The following is a 26,013-nucleotide window of genomic DNA, read 5'->3' as shown; positions in this document are numbered from 1 at the left end:
AATAATTTTAATTCATATTTTTTTTTTTTATTTACAAAATTATTATTATTAATAATAGTTTAGTGGATGAAAATAAAAAAAAGTATGTGATAGATGTAGACACACTTATTTATCGTTTTTTGTTGTAAGTGTATTTTTTTTTTTAATAATAATTTATACATGATTTATCTTTTTGACTTGAATTCGGAGGGGGAATTTCAATAGCTACTAATCAAAGAAGTCAAATTTAATTCAAAATTGACTGTGATTTTGTATTTGGGTTATTGCAAAGTTCAGTTAAATGCCAATGTTCTACTTGAGGCCCCAATTTAATATTAAATTTATTTATTTTATTTTTTTTAAATGAAAGCTTCTTATAATAATTTCTTTTGTATTGGTTTTTTTTTTGCTTATAACGAACGACCTTGAATTTTGGTGGTATATTGCGTTTTTGTGAAACATAATTTAAAAATCTTAGATTGAAAAGTTTATTTACAAAAAAAAACTAATACATTTTTTATTATTTTATGTTGAAGTTTTTAAGTTAATTTTTTAAATTTAAATTACGTAGTGGTCGATGTATTTACAATAATTAAATTGCCTTTTAAATTAAAAAAAAAAACAGATATTTTTTTTTGTGTGAGGATAGTGATGTTGTTTCTCTTGTGTTTTTTTTTTTAGATTTAAGCATAAATAAATTTAAGTAGTTTTAAAAATTAAATAAAAAATACTAAAAATTTAAAAACTACAAAATGCATTTTTTCGGTTTTTTTTATTTTATGCTTCACTGAACTGTATTTATTTTTATTTTTTAATAAAATATTTAATTCCAGACAAAAATATTTCCGGAATATGTTTTTAATTTTTTATAATTTTAATTAAAATGCTTATGATCTTTTTTATTTTGTTCTATTTTGCAATTATGGTTATGTCTTTTCTTACATCTACATACATAGATCTAACATAAACTACCTATTATCAATACATTCTATATCATTATTTCTTTTTGTTTTTTTTTTTTTTTACTTTTGTTTATTTATTTTAATTTTTTATTTTAATGATTATGCATCTGAAGAAAAATAATTTATATTTTTTTATTACATTAGTTCTTTGTTTTGGTTCGAAGGCAAATTAAAAATATTTTTTTTTTTCAAATTAAAATAATTAAATTAAACATAAAAAATCAATTTAAATATCAAAAATAAATTATCCCAAACGAAAATGATTCGTTCGTAATAGTAACATCGCAAATAAAAGTAATATAATTGATAAAGTTGTTTGATGAATGCACAATTGGGGTGAAGAACTATTGCTGCGTGATTTTGAACTTGCAACAACTTCGGCATCTTCGGGTGGCAGTTCGACGTTATTGTTGGCTACAATGAATTGGAAAATATCACTGACCTGAAAGAGAAAAAAAAGAATAAAAATTTATTTTATTAAACTAAGAACTAAAATTCAGAATTAGATAAAAATTTGCATTCCAGTGAAAATTTGGTAAAAATTCATTTCATTTACCACATCAGGTACAAAAAATCTTAGCTGTCTATAAACATATTTTAGGTAAAAGGGTGTTTTTTTTTAAATTAGGAAAATCTGCAGTAAATTCCAAAAAATCAATGGTAGCCTTGATTTTACAAAACTTTATCATTCCTAGGGGATATTAGGAGTAAAATAAGTCTATACCTACCTACACTGAGGGAAAAGCCACCATAAAAAAACGAAAAATCAATGAAAACCACATTGATTTAACTATTTTTCGGAATGATTTTGCGTTGAAGATGAACATTTTAAAATCAACGTGGAAAAACTGTTTATTTTTTATGGTTTCGTATCTTAAAGTCACATAAATCAAAGTAGTTCATCTTTGAAACACAGACGTTTCAACTTCAATTTATTTTTTCCCTCAGTGTTCATTTTTTCATGTGAAATGTTGTTTTTTTTTTTGTGGTACATGGAGGTGCTGCTATGTTAATATCTATGTATATGTTTTTTGGGATGCTGAAACCGAATCCGAAGTCTATTTTACCTCATCAGGTAAGGTTTTCGAGATAACATAAAAAAGTGTTCACTGACAAAAAGTGTTAACTCAAAAATCCAGCCGAGTTTCAAAAGATTTCATGTGGAAGCTGTTTAACATCAATTCATTTTACTTAAAATGATAACCCTGTCCCAGTCACATTTTTAACTGAACATTAAGAAAACAAAAAAATACTATCCATTAACTCTGAATCCTATCTATATCTTCTCTTATAAAGGATCAAACAAATTATATTGTGCTTATGACACATTTTATGATAAATTTTAACATTATTTCCACTTGAACATTTTTTATAATAATAATAAAATAATATTAAAAACAAACATTACCTCATTCCATCCATATCTATTTTTAGCTTGAACAATTGCTTCATAATAAGCGCCCGGATGTAGATTTTTTATTGTATACGACATAATATGTGTCAATGGTTCCGATGCTGGTCTGTGTTCTGGAGTAAGAATAAAGTCATGCCATCTACCAGGTTGTTGAAACGTGTCATTCATCTGTGCAAAAAAGTAAATAAAAATACATATATATACACAAATTTGCATTCACATATACAATTAAGTGTTAAATGGACACATCAATTAAATGTGTAAATTATATTTTATCCTTTCACGATTATATGCACACACACACACATGCAACCATCATCAACATCAACTTAATTCACACAGAAAAAGTCTAAGCCTTCTCAATTTTCACTCTCTACCCCTCCCCCCACACTTTCTCTCTCTCTTTCTCTGTACTTTTTTGCAAATAATGGATGTGTACTTAAATGAAAAAATTGAAAATAATTGCATCTCTACTTTTGTAAAATAAAACCAAAATGAATCTTTTATATCAAAGGGAAAATGAATTCAAGAAAAAAAGTTTGTGTATGGAGATAGAGATAATACGAGTAAGACTCCACTATTACACATGAATGGTTACTCTCTCGGGAGGTACAAAAATACCGCCACACCCATCAAAGTGGGTGGCGGTGATGGTTGGAATACGCGTGAAGGTGAATAAATAACACTTCAAACTGAAAAGAAAAGGAATCAAAACCGAGTAGTGTGCCGATGATGAAGCCAAGATAGGTACCTAAAAGATACAGATACACACCAACAAGAGAAAGAGATAAATCCTCATCATCTCCCATCTCCCGAAGAACTTAATGAAGCACGTGATTAAAATTGCATTTGTATCATCTTACTCTTAATTACAAGCGAACGCGATGTTTTTAATGAGATCTTAGCGTGCGAGATATATAGATACTCTGGATAGTATCTTCAATGTCTGGCTGGATGCACATCTTTTGAAAAAGATTTCGATTTTAAATAAATGAATGGGAATGCTACGCTATACTGCGATTCTTATAGATGGATGATGCCCTCTTCTAGACTGTTAAGTAAAGTATCTTTTTCTTTCTCGCAGATTCAATATCTTCATTCTGATGATGGGTTTCTTTTTGGTTACACTCCTACCATCTTTCTTAATTTTCAAAAAAAAAATATTAAGTATCTTTTACATGCACTTTATATCGAAAGATACTTTTCTATCTATCTATCTTTAGTGCCTTGTAAATGCACTTCATCGAAAAATAGAGAGATAGATATTTTTCTATCACTGTCAGGAGCCAATGGTTATCAATTAAAAATGTAATTGTACGAGAATTTGTAACAGTAAACAACACGTTATACAAACACCTTAATTGTGTGGACTTTTAATTTGAAAAGATTCAAAAGTATCTTTTTACTAGTTTTTTTTTCTATTTTTTCTAACAACTTCGTATAAACTCAATCTCGCGAATAGCGCAAGGTAATGAAAGCTTTTATAGAAAACGTATAAATTCAAAACCAAAGAGTTCATCATTAATTTTGTATTGAAATTGATAGCCTGTCGACATGAGTAAACACAAAAGCGAACTAGGTTGATGATTAAATAGTAAATGCGCTATATCGATTTAAGTAAGGGCTAAGGGGTGGATTGTATTTTCATCATTTGATTTTGTATATTTTATATTAATTATGTTATTATATGGATGGTTTTCATTTTCAGAAATGAAATTTCATTCTGATTAGGGGAAGAAAATTAGGGTCAAGCTTATAACATTATAGGTAGTAATATTGAATTAATGTGTGGAGGTTTTTGAAAATTCTAGTAGAGATGAGAGGTATCGTATTTTGAGAGTTATAATATTTGATGTTACTTATTATTAACATAATTAATTTCATTATAATTATGTTTTGTTTGGTATGTAGAATTTTGGAAGTAATTCTGTACAAATGTTTTATATGGATTAGATGAGATGATTGAATGTTATTTATTTGTGTAAAAATATTATTGTGCAGTATTTTTGATCTTCATTTAAAAAAAAAGTTTTTAGGAGTAACTTGAGATTTGGAAACTTAGTGTTTAATAAATTATAAGGGACGGATTGGCAAAAAAAACAAATATAACAGTTAGAAATAAAGTGACGACTGACTGACAAGCAGCGAATTTTAACGACGCACAGTGCGCTATTTTGGTCTAAAACCTGGCCAGAAATATTTTGGCACATTTTCCATATCAAATAGGTACCAAATGACAAAAAAGTTATTCGGAAGGAAAAAATTTCATTTTCTTGTTACAGTAAAAGCCACTTAAGTGCTTACCTACTTACCTCCTGATTAGCCGGGAGAAAGCAAAAATATACAAAATCATAAAATGCATGTAGGTACATGTACAATCCTGTGGTATATTAAAGTTAGTACCTAATCTATTCCTTATTTTGTTTTTTGACTTAAGTTGTTTCATTAAATAGTTTTTGAGAAATTGAGTTTTAAATTGATTTTGTATAAAATTTAGCAATATCATGGACATATTTATACCATTATTGGTAGTTTTTAGTCAAATACTAAAATCTTCATTCTAATAAATATTAAAGTTCTAAAAGAATAACAAAAAAAAAACTGAAACATACTTTTTCCCCGGGAAACCCAGTTTTTTTTTTTTTATTATTTGCATTAAAATTTGTTTATATCTCAAGAATATTGTGTTCAAACTGTAGGTCTATTGGAGCCAAATTGACCAAGTTATACATGTATGTATTTTAATACTTCGCTTACGAACGTTTTAGTCCAGAGTTCATAACTTTAAATCGTTCTTCCCACAATTTATGTTTTTAAAGCCGGTGCCCCTCATAACTTCAAAACTAATGCACGGATTCTTTTGAAATTTTGAACACTATTTTTTTTTTACATATTTTTAAAGGTATCCCTGGAGAAATTTTCTCAATAACATAATATTTATAAAAATCTATAAGTGAGGGTCGCTTTTGAATAGTTTTTTTTCAAGTTCAAGAAATTATTTTACAAAAACTTTTTCACATTCCAATAAAAGTTTTTGTTTTCTTCATTTGATTCTTTATATAGGCACCCAATATGCATCCTAAGCAGCTCTGAACGTCATATTTTTTTTTACGCCAAAGACAGATTTTGCAACATAATACACTGAAAACGATGGTGTGGGCTACTTTAAAATGTGACTCCGCGGCACTTTAGCAATAGTAATTGACTAAAAAATACTTTATTTTTATTAAACCAATAATTTCAGCTAAAATATATGTATGTTTATATTTACCCCCAAAATACGTTCTTTACATTTACCCATTATGAAAAATATTCTGGGGTAAATGTAAACACATGCAAATCGACATAAATGTCCTTTATTTTAAAATATGTTTGTTTCACATAGAATCTACATCAAAATTCAAAACTAAAAAGTATTTGCAAATTATACTGACTTAATTGAATTTGCAAAAAATATTTAATTTTTCTGAAAGACTAACGAATTGTTTGGCACTTTAAAAAATTATGTTTCACGGAAAATACGCTCGTCGAAAGAATTCTCTCTTGACAGCAATGAGCTTGACGTATAAGTTAAAAGATACATGCGTGATGCGTCCGCGATTTGTACTTATATATGCTTCATAGAGATTTAACTGAAGCTTGTTATGAACCATGTTTTCATTTACCCCTGTTTACATTTACCCACATTGACCCTACCTACTTGTATTTTTTTTTTTAAACAAATTTGTAATTTGTATATGTGTTTAAGAATTTGTTACTTATTTTACAATTTTATTGAAAAATTGCTTGCAAATTGTGACTTGTATGTTGGTGCAATAGGCCATAAGAAACGTGGTTAGGTTACAGGGGAAATCATCAAAAAGTTCTTCATTTTGATCAACGGACTAAGGTTAATGCAGTGCTTCAAGTATTATTCACATTATTGTTTAAAATTTGTGTTGTGTCGATAGCGTTTGCACATTCAAGTCAGAAATTGAATTATTTTTGGGTCACTGTGGTGTATGCGTAAATTTTTTTTTTATAGAAAATAAATTTAATAGGTATAAAATCTATATCCGTTGATCAATTAATGTACAAATTTTCTATTATTACTTGGGTTTTATTAAAAAGCAATTTTAGAACTCCAACTCAAGATAACATCCAGAAATGGCACTGCGCGGGGTCACTTCACAGAAGTGATTTACTTAAAAAATTAGTAGTTTGAGTTTTTGGGTGATTCCCCAGATGGAAAATTGAATTTTAATGACTAAAATTACCTAAAAGTTAATGACATTTGAACAAAACAGAAAAGCTTTTTTTTCACAAACAGCTCAAAAAATTTTGATTATAAAATAAGGTCTTACTTTTCAAATTTTAATTTCAACGAAATTTACAGAAAATTAAGAACAATTTTTAAGATCTATATGCATTTTATGGCCTAAGCTCTACTAGTACAATTTTTAGTGTCTGGCAATTAATTGAAGAATACATTTTTGTGTGCTTTGTCTTTTTATGAACTCATAAATGAAACTATAACGAATATGTGAGTATGAAATTTTTATAGTAAAACAAAGTTGAATTTTGAATCATTCGAAACTCGAAATTATCCACCTTCATTATTTTGACCCAAACAGATAATTTTTGGTTCAAAAAAATGTAAAACTTTATTTGCACAGAGTTTTGAAATGAATAACAACCAGTCCCAATTTTTTTTTAATACCTATTCACAATTTTTGTTAAAATCACTGTTTATAACTCAAAATTAACGCACGCGAGGCCTATCATGTTTTGTAGACCCACTTGCACTCGTCAAAATTTTACGGATTTTGCTGTTTTAGAGAAAATACAATTTCTTTTCAAATTTAAACAACGTCATACAACTGTGGTAAGGCAACAAGAAAAATTATAAAGACAACAAAAAATTTGTTCACAATACTTGCATGATCTTGTTTATTTAAAAGTATGATTTTTTTTTTTTTGACAAAAAAAAATGTTCAATCTCGTTGAGGCCGTTTATAAAATAAAAACTTTTTGATAATTTATTTATTTCTTGAAAAAAAAAAAAAATAAATAAAATGTATGTGATTTTGTATTAATTAAATGTCAAAACTTTCAAGTAAAATTAAAAAAAAATCAATGAATAGATTACGAGTATTTGTTTGCAAAAATTCTGAATTTTAAAAAAGGGTTCTACAGGTCGAACCTATTATTATTAATAATTTTCCCAAAAATACTTTTTTCGTCAAAAAACAGACCTTATCCAAAAAGTTTTTTTTTTAATCAAAATTGATAGAGTCGTTTTCAATAAAATTGTTATATCTTGAAAATGTTTTTTTTTTAGGACTTTAGGAATACTTCTAACAATTTATCATCGTCAAACATGTAACTTTTTCAATAACCTAGTTCCATTTTCATTCTAGCAGTAGTACCTACTTATTCTAATTTTTTGACATGAAAAATCAACTTCATCAACTTAAATTTAGAACTGAGATTGTTGAGATTCCCGAAAACGAATTCGATGATAAGAAGATATTTCATGTTCTATAAAAAAAGAACCTAAAGGATAAAATAACTAATTTTTAAATATTTTTGAACTTATTATTACTTCTAACCACGTTCCGTACAAAAACGCTTAGTGAATTTTGATTAATTTTTATATGAGCACGAAACAAAGTGGATTTTCAAAAAAAAAAAAAAAAAAAAAATACAACCTAATTATTACCTCCGAGAAAAAAAAAACTCAAATTTCCTCCCTGAAAAAAAAAAAACAAAAAAAAAAAGTCACCTCAACACCCACATCCAAAATGTGAAACATAATTTCTTAATTAACGGTACATTTAATGAAAACATAAAATCCTTTCCATATGCATATTAATTTTCCAAAAAAAAAAGAAAATCCTTATTTTATCATAAAAACCAGTAAAACGTTGAATATATGTGTGTGATTTTTATTAAATACATCATACACGACAAAAAAAAAAAATATACTTCAATGACAATAACAGAAGTTTCAATGTGAAACCCCACAATTATTAAAAATGCAAACGCCCTCGATATGAATCTCTCAAAAAGAAATTAAAATTAAAATCAAATTAACTTCCTCAAATAAAAACCCGCTGACGATGTGATATTGGAAAGCGCATTCAACAAATTATTGAGTACCGTTTCGACAGCAATTAAGATATGTATTTGTGTAGGTGTATAGAGGGAGTAAAGGTAGGGTAAAAAAAAAACAAATGCACCACACATCCTCTTTGATGTATATATGAAGGATAGGGACGACACGGGACATTCATCAAGGATGTGACTAACAAAAATCTGCAATCGAGTTTATTGCGAAACTTAATCGAAAAAATCGTACGTTGTCAGGTTGTTTATTTTTTTGCATTTTTTGTTTTTTTTTTACTCTATCTCGACTGGAACAGAATCTCGCTCATCAATGATTGGCGTGTGAACTGAACAGGACATATTGCATGTAACTTAGTTGTGTCGATAAAAAATGCATGAATCGTTGGTTTTTCTCTTTGCCTTACAAAACCTTTTACATCGACCAACGCCAGCCAGCGACGGAAATCACCTTCTCGAGCCCATTCCATTAATTTGCTGCCATTCAATTTTGAATATTGAAAGGCAAAAATGGCAAATTGAACAAAATGAAAATTTGGCACAAAAATATTGCCTTCAGATTGAAATTAGTAAAAGGAACACTTTTTTCGCGTTTTTTTTCAATCACCAATTTTGTTGCCTCTAACAAAGTCACAGATTCTGTAAATTTGTCTTTGTTAGCTTTTAAAGAACTATAAAAAATTCATAAAATTTTAAACTTTTTCCTGGAACTTTATTTTTTGTAAAAAAAAACAACTTTTTTTTCTAACGTTCTTATTAACACAGAATTTTTGGATTTATAGAATTCAATGAGGAAACTACGTTTTTTCCAGAATTTTGATGACATAAAAATTGTATATATTGAGAGTGGAAAAAAGTTATGTAAAAACTTACCATTACTCTGCGATAGAGTAGACGGACCTCCTCCAATGGTGGATAGCTGTCGATCTTCCATGTAAGATTATAACTGTCTGAAGATCTACCCCATTTGGGTGAATAGAATTCAGCCGGTCCAGGGCGGCCAGAAAGTTCCATATATTTTCGGGATCGTCCAAGTGAATTATCAGCGACGCAGCTAAAATTGTAAATAATAATAAAAAAAAAAAAATTAAATTTAAGTATGTCGATATTTGCATCACATTTAAAGTCCTGAAGAAAAAAAAATAAATCAAAATTTTGTTGTTTATTGATATTTTTTTTTGTCGTTCTATGAATTTGGAAAACATTTTTCTTTCTAACTTTTATGCAGGGTGTCCCAAAAGTTAACGTCGAAACGAAAACGGTAGATAGGGTAGGTGGTGACAGTTATTAGAAAAATAATAAAAAAAATCGCAGACATATGTTTTGTGAGTTATGGGTATTTAAATAAAAGTCGAAAAAATAGTCACCCTGTGAAGGTTTCTTATGTGCCGTGACTACAAATCTCAATTTTTACTCAGCTGCATCAGTTTTGAAGAAAATTTCACTTTTTTTGCCCAACTAAGTACTAAAATTTTTTACATGACTGTAATTCAATGAACCGTAGTGTAAAAAAATGCACAACAATGTTTCGGCAAGTTACCTTAAAAGTTGGTGTGTTCAATTCTCTTTTCAAAATGGTATAACATTGTTAAGAATATTCCATAAATAACCGAGATAAAATTTATTTTCTTAAGAAATCAGAATTTTTCATAAGGTATTTTTTCTATATTATTTTAGTTTTGTACCCTTTCAGAACCTTTCAGATAACAAAAACTTAAATAATATGGAAAAATAACCTAATAAAAAAGGTGGATTTCTTAAGAAAAAAAATTGTATCTTGGTTATTTATGGATTATTCTCAACAATGTTATACCATTTTGAAAAGAGAATTGAACACACCAACTTTAAAGGTAACTTGCCGAAAACTCGTTGTGCATTTTTTTTACACTACTGTTCATTGAATTAGAGTCATGTAAAAAAGTGAAATTTTCTTAAAAACTGGTGCAGCTGAGTAAAATTTTTTGTATGCATTTGGTAGCAGGGTTATTCAAGGTTCCGTAACAAAAGAAAAAAATGAGAAAAATTAAGATTTGTAGTCACAGCACATAAAAAACGGACACAGGGTGACCATTTTATTGACTTTTATTCAAATGCACATAACTCACAAAATATACATATGTCTGGGATTTTTTTTTATTATTTTTCTGATTACTGTCACCACCTACCCTATCTACCGTTTTCGTTTATTTTAGCAACCAATTATCGTCAAGAAAATTTAAGTAAAAACATTAACCATTTCGAACCCAAATTATGAATATCAATATTAAAAATTTTTTTTTTCAGTATAACAACATTACAATTAAGAAATATGAAATAGCAAACAGTTATTTTCCAAAATAATAAATAGCAAAACCCACTGAGAAAATAATTTTTTTTTTTAATAATAAATCTACACTACTTCTTCTTAGCTAAAAAAACAAAACACTTTCTGTTTTTATTTTTTTATTTCTTTTTTTCAGAATTATGACCATATAAAAAAAAACTTAGCAAACAAAAATTGTGAATTTCAGTCCCTTTTTCGATATAAAAAAAATTAAAAGTGTGATATATAACTAACTTTTTGTACTAATCCATTAACTAAACATTATTATACATTTCAATCAAGCCATCGTAAACTAAAAAAATCATTAAAAGGAATATTTTTTACGAATTTTTAATTATAATGTTACATGAGAGTAACGCTGGGCTCGAAAAGGTTAAATACACTGAGGGAAAAGCCACGATAAAACAACGTGAAACCAATGAAAACCACATTGATTTAACTATTATTCGGAATGATTTTGCGTCGAAGATGAACATTTTACAATCAACGTAGAAAATAGGTTATTTTTTGATGGTTTCGTATCTTAAAGTCACATAAATCAAAGTAGTTAAACTTTGAATCAACGACGTTTCAACTTCAATTTATTTTTTCCCTCAGTGTAGTTTCTATAAAAAATTGGTAGTCGTTTTTTTTTTTTTTTGAGAAGAATGTTTTAGCATTTTTTAAAATCATGATTATATACCATTTTTTGTTTTGTTGTTCTGATTTTGGCTTTAATAAAAACATGTTTTGGACATCGAAAGAGAGCATATTCCACCCTTTGAAACAAAGATGAAAAAATGTGCATTTTTTTTTCAAATAATTCGATAGTAATAACATTTTAGAAAAAAATTTATTTCTCAAAAATTGTAAGAGGTAAGAGGTTGGATAATACGCAACCCATACGAATTTAAAATTTTAAATGAGATAATTTAGAACTCACTTGCGTGAAATGAGGTAGGTAATGAAGTGACTAAAGTGATGTGACCAACTCTTAATAATGTACATACTACGTGAGATTGTTAATATTTACTTTACAACCAATCTCATTTGTTCAAATGAAGTGGGAAATATTTCATTTTTCATAGCCAAATCAGGCCATTAGTTAAATCTTTTTAGTCATATTTACGTTGAGAAACAATAGTTTTAGAATTTAAGTTATAATGAATAATATACGAACGATTGGAAAATAGATAACTAATCTTGACTGGTTTCATTTTTATTTTACACAAGTAGAATTCAAAAAAAGAAAAAAAAATGTTACACATACGCCACAGTGAACGTTTCAGTTTGAACATTTTGAACTATACTTTGATTTATTCAAAAATTTACCTTGTTTCATCTTCAACGCAAAATCATCCCGAATAAAAGTTAAATCAATGTGGTTTTAATTGATTTCACGATGTTTTATCGTGGCTTTTTCTTCAGTGTAATGGTTGGTTAAAGTTTCTCTTTGCTATTATAAGGGGGAAGTGAATGTGAATTGTATTCCAAAAAAAAAAAAAAACAGTACTTAATCATTATAAAATAACAAGTTTTCAAAGAGCATAGATCCAATGCAATATTATTAACCCAACTATGATAAGGCTTAAAGGCGAAAAATGCATTTTTTTTTACCAAAATGTATGTGCGTTCATCTGTTTTATGATAACTTCTAAGTTACTTAACATAAATTGACAAGTGAGTATTGTTGTAAGCGTGTTGCTAAGTTCGCTAATTATATTCTATGTGACGTCACATTTAATTGAATAATAATGTTTTTAGACTTTTACGCAATAAGAGTTATTTTTGTACAAAATTTGTCTGCCTTTGATACATATAAAATAATTTTGTAAGTATGCTTCCTTTTATGACGTTATTGATACTCGTTTACACGCAAAACTCTTCAATTTTCACATCGACATGATAAAAGCATCCCACTCAATTAAGAGGAAAAGATTTATATCCTTCAATATAATAGAATTAAGTCACATGAATTCAAACCGAAATACCTATAACGTAGGTATATCGCAGTAAAAGTTCGAAGTTAAATTACAGCTCTATATTATATAGATACTTTTGTACCTGAGAATGTACACCATGTATTTATATCCTCAATATCTCCCACTTGACTTTAAAAAACCTGATTTAAATGTTCTCGCTCTCTTCTGTGGCATATGGTTTGGTTATCCATTCAGAACAGTAAATTTAAATCCTACATTATTTCTGAAACCGGAGGCAATCTTGTTAAAAAAAAAAATATATAACTAAACGAAAATTCCGACGTTATCCTGCATCCTTTATATACCAACGTCATTGTACTCGTATTCTGTCGTATGAAAAAATGAATTCTCTTGCCACTTACCTGTAGTTTCCGAAATCTTCCTGTTGGATGTGACGCACAGTCAATGTATGCCGGTTTCCTCTTGATGACATAATTCTTCTATCTGTCGTTTGAATTGGGAATGAGTTTTGATACCAGGATACCTGCAAAAAAAAAAAAGAAAAGAAATAAAAATAATGTAAAAATGTAGGAGGTAGATATAAAATCTCTTAAGCTTTTGTAACTTTTATTTCATTGAAACCATGGTTATTAATATTATTTTACTAAAAAGTTATGTTTTTTCTTATTCATTGCTTGTTAAATATATTTGATACTTTTGACTTTGAGGTTTTTAAAATTGTATGTAGGTGTAGAATTTCGTACATATTACGAGTATAAATATAATTTAACTGTCATTTAACTGCTCTTTAGAATTCTCAACTCCTTATTTGAGTATTTTTGTGCAACTTGTGGAGTCAAAATTCCGAAATCCAGAATATCCTAAATACCAAATCCAAAACTCAGAAAACTCAAAATCCAGAAGATTCAAAAATCCTCAAAAATTGGACTACCTAAAATGGGAGTACGAATGGGATCCCGAAAAATTTGGACAAATTTTTCATTTTAAAGCATTTTTCAGGATTTCGATTATCGAAAAAATATTACAAAGTGCGTTCTATCATAATCCCAAATCCCGTCAACCCAGAATTTTGAGTTTTCAGTATTCTGTTTTTACGTAATTTAGGATTTTCGGGATTTTGTGTGTTCGAGGTTCGGGATTTTCAGAATTTAAAATATTCAGAATCCTGAATTTCAGAGTTTTCTCGATTTTGAGTTTTTGCGATTCTGTGTTTTCGGGATTCTGGATTTTCAGGATTTTGGATATTCGGGATTGAGGGTTTTCAGGATTCTAGATTTTCTTTATTTCAGGTTTTTCTCGGATTTTGAGTTTTTGGAATTCTGCGTTTTCGTGATTTCAAATATTCAGGATTCAGGGTTTTCGGGATTGCAGATTTCCAGATTCCCAGATTTTGGGTTTTCATTATTTTGGATTTTAGCTATTTTGGTTTTTCAGGATGTTGGATTTTTGGGATTCTGGATATTTTAGATTCAGAGTTTTCAGGATGCTGGATTATCTGGTTTACAGGGTTTTCCAGATTTTGAGGTTTTTCGGGATTGCGGGTTTCTGGATTCTGAATTTTCAGGGTTTTGGATTTTCTGTAATTTGAATTTTCCGGATTTTGAGTTTTTGGGATTCTGAATTTTTAGGACTCTAGATTTTCTGTAATTTGAATTTTCCGGATTTTGAGTTTTTGGAATTCTGTGTTTTCGGGATTTAGAGTTCTGGACTTTCTGAATTTTGGGTTTTCCGGGTTTTAAGTTTTCTGGATTTTGGGTTTTTAAGGTTCTGTGACTCTGGCTTTTCTTGATCAATATTTTCGGGATTGTGTCCGACTTCCCATGATAAAATAGAGTTGAAAATTATTAAATAGGTATAAATTAGTCTAATGACTAATAGTTTTCCGGGTTTTCTTCTGACTGTCCTCTTCTTTCAATTTCTTGTTGATTCATAAGTCTTCTCAAAAATTCATTAAAATTTGAAGGTTTACATTGGCTATTTATTCCACTTTTTCCCGCTCGTATTCATGTTTTGCATGTTTTTCCTTGAAATGAACAACCCATTGTTTTCTTTTTTTTCACTTGAAAAACCATCAATTTGGAAAATAATAAAAAATAAGGAACAAAATCCAGGAAAGAAATAAAATGAATACGCCGAAGTCAGTTATTAAATTCAGGTCCTTCTTTCAGTATTTTTTTTTTTTTTATCATTTTTATCCTTTTTCCATGTGATTTTATTACTCTGAGGCACTCTTCATCATTGCAATTATTAAACGGGGATTAAGGGACTTTCATAAAAAGAAGAAAAGAAGAAAATAACAACTTTCGCGCCTTGCTACAACTCTCTGTGTAACTTTCGAAAGGAAAACAAATCTACAAACAAACTCGAAGTGACAGTTTCACAGAATAAAGACGTTTTTTTTTTTCCAAGCAAGACCATTTCCAGCGATACCGAAGCAGTCAGCATGCTTTTTCGAAAAGGAGAGATTTTTTTTTATGATTTTTTAACACTCTTCGACTTCGTTTCTCGCAGGCGATGTTGGGGTCTAAAGTAAAAGATACAATGGGGACTGATGATGATGTCCGGATGAGTGATACTGGGGCAGCATTTTATATATACATAAATATCAATAAGGATACGTCGTACATATATCTATTTATGTATCTCAGCACGAAAAAACAGCACTGAGTAATAAATTGACTTTGGAATCGTTTGGTAATAAAATAATTTTGTTGCAGAGCGCGGTAGTAGCAGCCAGCGTTTTTTTTGATACCAAAAGGGATCACGAAGGACGATGTATTTTTGTGCTTTTCTTTTTTAAGAAAATAGGTTAATCAAATTGATTGTTTTCTCTCTTTTTTTTTCAATTTTTTTTTGTGTAAAATGATGCTGAGATAAAGACTGTGACAATTTAATTTACACAATCGATGCAATCTTTGGGACAGCTGAAGGAATCCTTTTTTTCAGGTCTTTAAACGATAAGACGTTATTTTTTTTCTAAAATAAAACTTTTAAAAGGATTTCTTTTGAATTGGTTATTACCTGGTTCACATAAAAAAAAATATATATACTTGGGGTTATTCTTTGATACCTTTTTACCACCATTAGAAAATGTGGTTTATCTTTAATTAAGATTTTATTCAGAGATAAGGGTTATTTTCTTTTGTACTTTTTTTTTTTTTTAATTCGGGATGAATATTATAATGCAGATTACTTTTGCACTTGAAAAACTCGTTTGGATTATAAATATTTAAAAACTCTTTTGATACAGTTTTATCGTTAGCAAAGTCGATACTTAATTTTGTTTTTGTTTTCGAATGATCTTAAAAACAAAATGAAAAAAAAAATGTATGTGTGTAGTTGGTTTATTGTTAAGTATGTACTTAATCTTTATCTTGGTTATAAAGTGAATTAAACAATAGACTTGTCTGTTCAACAAGGAAAGTATCACACGATGGCTGGAAAAATTGCAAATAGGCAAATATAATTATTCAGAATTAATCTATAAACTATTAAAAGCTTTGAGATATATGTATCGAAGGTGTTAACGTGGACTAATACCTACTTTGATAAGATTCTTTCCTCAAATAAAAAAAAAAAAAACAATATTTTAAATGAAATTGAGCTCCAATAAAGTATGCAGTTTAATTTCTTTTATTAAGATGCGTTAAAAAAAAAACAAAAATTTTCAAAGCCGTTTTTTAAAAAACTAATTTTTTTTTTAATTTTTTTTTTTAATTTAAAAGTATAGTTGGTGTGCCGTTTTGTAGCAAATGCTACAAAACGGCATATATCAAAAAAAAAAAAAATATTCCAAAAATAATTTTTTTTTTCAAAATTTTATATTAGATTTATAAATGCTTTGTCTAAAAATTCTTTAAAATTGAACAAGTAGTTTGGCAGAAAATCAGATTTGAAAAAACGCTTCTATGGCAGGTACCGTTATCCGTTAATGATGAATTTAAATAATCATTGTTATCTATCAAAAAAAAAAAAAAAAAAAAACCGACTTCCATGGACCAAAACTGGGTTTATGGTTTTTCCAATACTTTATATGGCTAAAACTGAAAAAAATTGAAATGGGACCACACTGCCAGCTTTCCATTACAAAAAGAATTATCAAAATTGGTTCACTCAGTCCAAAGTTATGAGGTGAAAATCATAAAAAAAATGGAAGTCGGTAAAAGAACTGAATTTCATAAAAAAATAGACCTTGCCTAATGAATTTGAATATGAATTTTTTTAACAAAATTGTTGGAGCCCTTTTCGAGAAAGTTAAATTTTTCCAAAATTTGTATATGACAGGTACCGTTATTTTTGGTCCAAAAAATTATTTCCTTAAACCAAACCACTCTGGAGACTCCCAAAAAAATGCTAACTACAAAGTTTGATATCAATCGGTCTATCCATTTACTGAGGGAAAAACACAACGTGAAATATGTAATATCGTCAACGTTAATTTAATGTTGAAAAAACTTGCATAAAACATATTAAAATTAAAATTGAAACAATGTAAGAAAATTTAATATAATATTAGGTAGGGTTGCCAGGCGTCCGGGTTTTCCCGGACATGTACTCTTTTTTGGCTGTGTGGGGGACGTCCGGGATAGTTTCTATCAATTGTCCGGGATTGTACTCTTTTCTAGCCTTTAAGTATCTCACTACTTGTATGCTACTCTTAATTCATTTAGCCCTAATTTTTCAATCGTCAGTTAGACTATCATAAGAATAAATGTCAATATAAAAAAAAAACTTTTATTCCTAGGAATAAGCTCTGAGGTTTATCTGACTATTGAAATATTGGCCCTTATTATTCAAAAAACGAATCGAGTTCATTAAAAGCGAGGCGTTTTTATTTTGGTTTATTATCTGCTCAATTCTGTTTTGTATTCTGTTCCAATATAATCAAAACTCAAAAAATATAGAATATGGCAAAATTTTAAACGATTAAGGAAAATCTAAAGCCACTTGAGGTATAACTACAACGGCCACTTTTTGCAAAAAGTCAAAAAGTGAAAATTTTCAAACTCATTTTGTGACAGTTTTTCCAACCACAAAATTAAAAATAATGATGCAGAAAGCTTATTTTTTGGTTAAAAAAAAAACAATTTTGTTAGTTTCCTAAAACAAATAGCGCTAAAAAGAAATAAAAATTTTTTACTTTTGTAAATTTCTCACTTTTTCACTTTTTAGGTTATTGTAGTTATGGCTTTAAGTAAGTTGCTAAGTCAAAAAGACCATTTCTTTACTTAGTAACTTACTAAAAATTTTATTTGCATTTAACTAAATCGTTTAAAATTTTGCGCAATTGGTTTTCAATGGAATTTTAAAAAATTTTTTAACTGAATTGCATTGCAACTTTTGTAGTATTATAGCTCAAATGTTTATTATAATACTATACCGAGAAGGCCAAACTTTGTCTCAGAGTTTTTTTTTTTTTTTTTTTTTTTGTGAAAAAATAAGAAAAAAATGCTACGGGAACAAGGGTTAAAAATGTGATTTTTAGTTAAAATTATTGTTTGGTTATTTTTTTTATAAAATTATGCATTTTTTTTGTCCTAGTTTTGTACTCTTTTTTTTGTCCTTATTTGTCCGGGAAAGTCCGGGATTTTGCATCTCGATTACTAGTTTCGTCCAAATATATCTGGCAACCCTAATATTAGGCATACTTTAGCTTTTTTGCATTTTATCACCCTAGTTTCCAAAAGTGAGATAGCTCGTTGGTAAAGCATTCGCCGTGTGACCAGTGGTACCACTTTACTTCAATTGAAGTAGATCTACTTCTTTTTTTCAAAAAAAAATTAAATCTACTTCCTACTTCGCACCATCACGAAAATAACGAATTCTACTTCATTTTAAAATCTCTGTTACAATCTACTTCAAATTATCAAAATATAAGCCAATTCTACTTCTTTTTGCAGAAAACCAAATATTTGACTAAAAATTGTTATAAAATAATGTATTGAAATAATATTTATACCGAAAATATAGAGTTTGAAGGAATTCAATTTTTTGGTTTTAGTTGTTTTTACTAATTAAATTATTTAACTTAAATAAATTTAAGAAAATATTTTTTTTTAAGATGGATTTTTATTAAAAAATTATATATTAAAATCTACTTCGATTTTTCTCAATCTACTTCCATTTTTTCTTCAAATCTACTTCGACTTTTTTTCTGCAAGTGGTAACGCTTCTTGTGACCCAGGAGTGGTAGGATCAATCCCAAGTGGATGCCAATTTTGCATTTCTTTATTTAAATTGATGATTTATTTCAATATCCATTATGAACGATGGGGGCTATATGCAGTCATGTAGGTTTCACGTGGAACTTTTTCCACCCTTAAGATATATTTTTTTTTTTCACCTGGAATTTTAATAAAACTCACAAGTTTTACATGTAGCTGGAGCGAATTTTCCGCTAAACTAATTTCTTGTTCGCAACCAAATTACGGGGAGTTTTCCGAACGTTAACAACTTTTCGCGTGGAACTTGAAATAGGGAAAAGTGAAATTCACGATAAAGCAGATTCTGTCCAGAATAATATCGGTGATTTGTTGAGAAAAATACGAGCTCTACAGGAATATCAGCCTTTTTAAGAGCTGAAAATAAAGGAGCTCATGGCTAGGTATCGAAAGAAAATCTGACGTACCAATAATACTAAGCTTCGCAAATAACTGGTGAAAGTTTATCAGAATTTTTGAATGCAAATTCCTCCCAACATGAAATTTTTCAACGCTATCATTCTCGGAAAAGTCAAAAACATTGCTTAATTTTATCTTTGAATATTAAGCTGGTCTTAGCCTGTAGTTTATGAGACGTAAAACTTTTAAAATAGTTGCACAATGGCAATGTACCGAAATTCAAATCACCAGATGGTAGTGCAGATAAAAATTGATTTAGACCACTATGGTTATTAAAATTTCATATTCATTTGGGTGTGTACTGTACATATGCAATGCATGTGCAGTTTACTGAAAACACAAATCTGTAAATCTGTGATTTTTAAAATTACTTTGTGAATTGCAAATTTCATTGAAAAATTCAATATACTTTTGTTTTTGGTAAGAAAACTACCAGTTTCGTAGAAATCCAAATAAAATATTAAATCTTTTACAATAACTACTGATAACAAAAAAAAACAATAGAAACCTGAATATTTGAGGAAACATCTCACATTTTGCAATCTAACTTTTGTTAAATACAAAACTTCCAAAATCATCAAAGTGTGATGAAAAGTGTATTTCAAAACCTGTATATTGTATAATTCTTCCGAATTACACAAAATAACTTATAACAATATTAGCACCTCTAACCTTTCAAACCTGAAAATACATACATATATCTATAGTATTTAAGCTTTTTCAAAAATATCCAGAAGTTCACATGTGACATGCAAGATTGATAAAGGTAAAGGTAGGTACCTATCGATATAATAAATATTTGTGATACATAAATCCTTGTCTGATATTCCATTAAAATTATTTCCTTTCCTATTCCCCTTTTGCAAAGGATAGAAATAAACCAATCCTGGTATTGCAGAAGTTCATTCATTTCGATATTTCCATTTATATGTGTATGTTTGTTGTATTTCTGATATCTTCCGAATTTTTGAATACTATCACGACAACACTATTAAAATTGTCGCATAGTGTCTTTCTATCGAAAATCTAAATATACAAAAATAAAATACTCTCCCCCAAATTCTTTCCTCCCAATGCACTTGATCCAGATTACCTAAAGGATACTCTTGTTTTTTTTTTTATATATGTATATAAATAGAAAGTGTGAAAAGCCAGACACAAACATTGAGTTATATCTCTTTGATGAAGGTTATATAAGCAAAAAGAAGGTTTTTGGAACTGGGAGTTCCCTTTTCAAAAATGAATTGTTGCAAAAAATAGAAAAAAATAAAAACCAGTTAGAATGTAGTTGTATATCTCTGAGTATACAATATACATTTACAAAAAAAAAATATAATTATTAATAAAACGAGAATGGTCTAGAGAAGAAGTTGACAAAAAAAAATTGTATATAGTGATTTTTTATTCAAATAAGAAAGAAACATACCGTTGCAACTGGATCCGCAAACACAATGCACACTAGTTTCGCTTCGTATCCTTCGCCGGAATGTATCCATGATTTTTCCACTTGTATATCCGGTGGATCTGCAAAAGAGAGAGAAAAAAAATTTCGAATCAAAATCATGAATGGTTGGAATGAAATGAGAAAATATTAACCCCACCACAATAATATAAAGATGAGTACAGTGACAACGCTTTAAATCGATTTTCAAAGGACAAAAAGGTTCATTTAAGGAATTAGATCTTTTGAAAAAGTTTTTAAACTGATCGTTAAAAAAAAGCTCCCACATAAGAAAAAACTAAGTTGCCGTCCAGTTTGGTTTTATGGAGCAATTCCGCCATGTGGATAAAAAAAGGCGAAATCAAAAGTCGACGCTAGAATTTTTCTTTCGAAACTATCGAAGGACTGAGATGATTAAAGTCTTGTTGGACGTTGCTGGTTAACCCTCTGTCGGCACACGGGTGAGAATTTGGCAGGACAAAAATAAAAAAATTATGATTTTTCAAAAAAGTGGCCACAAAAAAGTCTCTTTATAAGGGTGAAAATATTTTTTTTCGTAATTGTGAATACAATATTCGAATTCCTCGGAATATTCTACATCAATTTCGTACTTGATTCTTTATAAAATATTGTGACCGAAAAAAGTTCTAGCGACATGAAAAAGTATAAACCAAATTCGCACCCGTGTGCCTATCACGTCACAAAAAAGAGGTGTGCCTACAGAGGGTTAATAATAATTTTTTCAAGCCAAAAAAGTAGCTGTTAGGAAGAGTAGTCCCTAACCATCGGCTATCAGCTAACCAGCAGCCTATCTCACTAATGATAAAATGCAAATGCAAATTGGAGGCTTCCAAAGACAAGGACCATAACACCTGGAATCATAAAAGAATCGAAAGTGGGACCATTTGTCTCCCTGCTAAATGTTAGGTTCAAGTATCCAAGAAAGCTGTGTTTTGTGCTGTGTGCTATGATTTTTTTGTGATAGCAAGTAAGAAAACTCAACTCATTAAGACCTCATAGGGTCTATAATTGCTCTACTGCAGTAACAAGGGAGTAAAAATCCCACTAGTCGAATCACTTGGAACTTCTTACGGATAGGAAGAGACTTTTTAGGTCTGTTTTCAATAGATCACAAGTTTCTTCATAAAAAAATATCCTAGGTGTCTTTTTCATATATTGGAGAGAGCAGGGCAAGTACAGAGAAGACTCTGAACTTTTTCTACTTCTTCTTCATCAATACACTGAGGGAAAAAACGTAATGTAAAATTTAATATCAACGTTCCCCAGCCGATGCCGATTTTTGTCTTTTTTTTTTATATAAATTGATGATTTTTTTTTCAAAGTTGAAACAACTCTGATTTAATTATGCTTTGTAACTGTAACCCACTTTAAAGTAACGATGTTCTACTTTAATTTTAAAATTTTCGTGGATCACGAATGAACGTGGTTTTCGTTGATTTTAAGTTTTTTTTTTCCCCCTCAGTGTACAGCTATTACAAAAGTCATTAGAGTACAAACCAAGACTCGGCACCCATGAATGTTGTTTATAAGTTCAAACATCTTTGGACTTTGATAAGTTTGTTATACATAGCTCCCGAAAGTGAGTAACGGTCTTATAACCAGAGGTACGTTCAGTCAGTAAGCAATATCAAATTACCCTATTTGCCACTTTTGCTGTTGTTAGTGCGATAGACACCAGAGATCTTGGTTCGTTTTCCAGTTTCCACTTACCTAAACTACAATTTTTTTTTTGTCAGGGGTATTGTCAAGAATTAACAAAACCTTCAAGAGTACCATTGCCTTAAAAAAGTGTATCTACCTCTGCTACAAGCATTTAGTTTTCAGGTCAGTTTTGTATCAAAAATGAGTCCATAATACTTAGCTTGCTTAGAAAGAGTGAGTTTATTAAATCTCTAACTATAGGGTTTTTGAAGTCCGAATTCTTATATTTCCTTGCGAAGAGAACAAGTTCCGTTTTGTGGGAATTCACAACCCAAAGCAAAAGGTTTAGTATATAAGGAGTTTTAAAGCCGCTTTTAGTAGCTCTGCAAGTTTCTGTGGATACTTGTCTGAAACAAGGTTATAAAAAATCATACCTACCTATATTTTTTCAATGCATTTTGTATTTGTATCGTATTTAATTATTCCAGAAAACATTAGTATAGTAAAACATTAAATGAAAAATTGTAGTTTGGAAACAGTGTACTTAAAGGGCGGGGTTATAAGAACCCTGCTTTTTTTAGTTTTAACTCGATTTATTGACAGTTGGAGATGTTATAGATCCGCCAAATAGGTTTATAAGGGTATTGAAGGGATTCAGTACTTTGCAGTTTTACTATATCTGGCTTACGAAAATACACTGAACCAAATCCTTACGTAAATACAACGAAAAAATTCGTTGAGCCAACGAAAATTTAATTAATTTTCAGCCGATGAAAAATTTAATTGGCTCAACGAAAATGCTTTCATACGTTAATGAAGAACTCCATCAATCAACGAAAACTGTAGTATTTTAATGAAATTTTTCATAAAAATTTTTTATCGAGAGTTAATGAATTTTTACATCACTTTACAAAATTTTTCATCGATTAACGTAAAATTTAATTAACCACGGTAATATTTTTCGTTAGTCAATGTATTTTTTGATTAATTTATGAAAGAACTTTCGTTAGCGAACGAATTTTTTTCGTAAATTTAATGAACATTTTTATTAAATTACGAAAAAATATTTGTTAGCTAACGAAACTTTTCGTTGTATTTTAATTGTATTTTTTTATTGGACTTGTTAAATTATTAATTTAATATAGTCCAAACCAAAAATTGGCGTTTCGACCCGGTGGAGCTCACTTAAGTCAACTGATGAGTCCGACTTATCGTGAGACACCTTGTCAATACGCAAATATTTTTTATATTCAGCTCAGCTTACATAGATTTTTAAACAAAAACCTAATGTGAACTATATAAAGCAAGATTCAATTTTTAATCATTAAAACAGAAATGCACCCAAGTCTACGTTTTTTTTTTTGTAAGGCAACGATTTTTTTCGTTAACTGATGTATTTTTTCATACGCCAATGTAATATTTCATTAGTATATGAAGAATTTTCATAAGCTTATGAAGATTTTCGTTAGTTAATGTTGAATTTCATAAGTTAATGAATTTTTTCGTTACTTAATTAAAACTTTAATAAAGTAAGGAAAAAATTCTTATTTTTATTCTTTAAAATGAGTATGAAATTTTTCGTTAATTGATGAATCTTTTCATTGAATTGGATTTTTTGGCACTAAAAAGGGAGAAAAAGTGTATGAAACGTTTTCATTAATTGATGAAGGTTTTCATATTACGAAAAATTACATATTTTCGTTGAGCCAACGAAAGTTTCGTTGGGCCAACGAAAATGTAGTGTATGAAACGATTTTCGTAATTTTACGAAATTTATTATTTTCAGTGTAGACTAGGCTTTCAATTTCAATATTAATGGATGGAGGGATGTATCAGAAAAATAACTTCTGGGCACATTTGAGAAAGAAAGAACAAAATCATGTTAAAATGCTGAAATTTTTAAAAATTCCATTCTTGAAGGTTTTTTGCTACAGTCGACTGATTATTATTTTTAAGTTTAATGTGGTCAGTGTTAATGTTGTTAGTCGAAAGCTTTTGTTGCGAGAGCATTTGTTTTGTTATTTTTTGTATCACTTGCACTATTATTTCGATCGTATATTGGGAATAAAGGAAGTTCTGTTGAAATAGTAATTTTGAAATACCTTCTTTTTCAAGCTCTACCGACACTTTCGATCGACTTAGAGTACTTTTACTGTTAATTCTAGAGAGGAAACTGGCTTCAAATTCTTTTAGCATGCAAATATTTTTTTATTTCATTGGATCTATTTCAAAGGCAGCTTCCATACACAGTCTCTGCACCTTAGTTCACCCTAATTCTCCCCTACACCCAACGACTTTTCCTTCAGTATCCTTAGCCAACCCGTCGTCGTTTCGTTGCCATCGTCATCATGTCAGCAAGCAATGAGGGTTAGGTACGAGAGAAAAATTCAATCTTTTTCAGTATTATTTTTTTTTTCTTCTAAACCGCACATAAAGATAACAAAAAAAAAAATTAAAAATGAAAAAAAAAGAAACAAAAACACGGAACAACCTCAACATGAATAAGATATGGTTTAATGCTTCAATTTCAGTTTATATACAATGTATAGAGAAACAGCAAGACCATATAACAAGAGAGAGTACGTTAGATGTCAGACATATGGGCTATGCAGTGATTTATGTTGGGGAGTTTTGTATTTTTTTTTTTTTCAGTGAACTTCGTTTTAAAGCTTATAGCAGTGCGAGTGTAGGTGGTTTTTTTTTTTTTTTGTTGTGAAGTTTTTGATAAAATAAATTTGAAGAAGAATTTCTTGAACAGAATGAGTGATAAGAGGCATTTTTTTGTTCATTCTCTTTTTTTTTTCAAAAAAGAAGGAAGATCTTGTTTAATTTAATTGATAGCTTCGTTAGTTTTATCTTTCACTTAAAAAAAAGAAAGGTTGTTTATTTTTTGTTTTTTTCTATAGGTAAAGAAGATTGACGTTAGCTTCTCATCTACGGTTAAGTAGAAATAAGTACCTTTACCAACCTAACTGAAATACTTAAATAGAAACATTACCCCAGTTTTTGTTCCTGGAAGAAGAAAAAAATGCATGAATATTGTGTATAAGAAAAACACGGATAAAATTAACATGAATCACGACACGCATTACGTATGAAAACTTTGGCAAAACATATTTTCTTGGCTGGGTAAATAACGAAATAAGATATGTTAGAAAGTTCGAAAAGAGTAAAAACTTTAAGAAGGTAATAAACTCGCTAGAATTAAAAACTTTGTTTTTTGAATCATAAATGTAAACAAATCAAATTGCAAGAATGTCAAGATCAAAGTTGTGTAGAAATTACATTAAAACAACTTTTCCACACACATTAAACTTTTACAAAGATTTTGACTTGATGCCTACAACACTGCAGGCATCACTGAGGCAGTGGCGTATTTCCAAAGATATTGGAAATAGAAATTTTTGATATCTCAAAATCTAAGTGGTTTCTTTATGCAAATTCCTGTTTGCGTTTCTGATTTTGATTAAAAAAGCAACATATTACGAAAATTAAAGATCAAAAAGAATTTCATTCAAAATAAGTTTTTGAGACTTTCACGTTCTGCATTTCACTTTTTGCGTATATTCACTTACCGAAAGTGAA

At 29.1% G+C, this 26,013-nt stretch overlaps 1 protein-coding gene across 1 annotated transcript in view; it reads right to left on the bottom strand.

The window, feature by feature from the left end:
• Window positions 1–745: 745 nt before the first annotated feature.
• The window catches only part of LOC129916967 (neurotrimin), a 273,699-nt gene continuing 248,431 nt past the window's right edge, over window positions 746–26,013 (bottom strand). Inside the window, exons 7-11 of the mRNA XM_055997237.1 lie at window positions 20,752–20,849; window positions 13,107–13,228; window positions 9,334–9,514; window positions 2,350–2,523; window positions 746–1,383 (exon numbers count right to left, since the gene is read on the bottom strand). Of these exons, the coding sequence (XP_055853212.1) occupies window positions 1,186–1,383; window positions 2,350–2,523; window positions 9,334–9,514; window positions 13,107–13,228; window positions 20,752–20,849 (773 nt within the window). The 3' untranslated portion in view covers window positions 746–1,185. The remainder of the gene's footprint in view (window positions 1,384–2,349; window positions 2,524–9,333; window positions 9,515–13,106; window positions 13,229–20,751; window positions 20,850–26,013) is intronic.

This window comes from Episyrphus balteatus, chromosome 3 (genome assembly GCF_945859705.1).
Source record: "Episyrphus balteatus chromosome 3, idEpiBalt1.1, whole genome shotgun sequence".
Taxonomy (NCBI): domain Eukaryota; kingdom Metazoa; phylum Arthropoda; class Insecta; order Diptera; family Syrphidae; genus Episyrphus; species Episyrphus balteatus.
The sequence above is the reverse complement of the archived record's forward strand: the minus strand, read 5'-3'. Positions and strand labels throughout refer to the sequence as shown.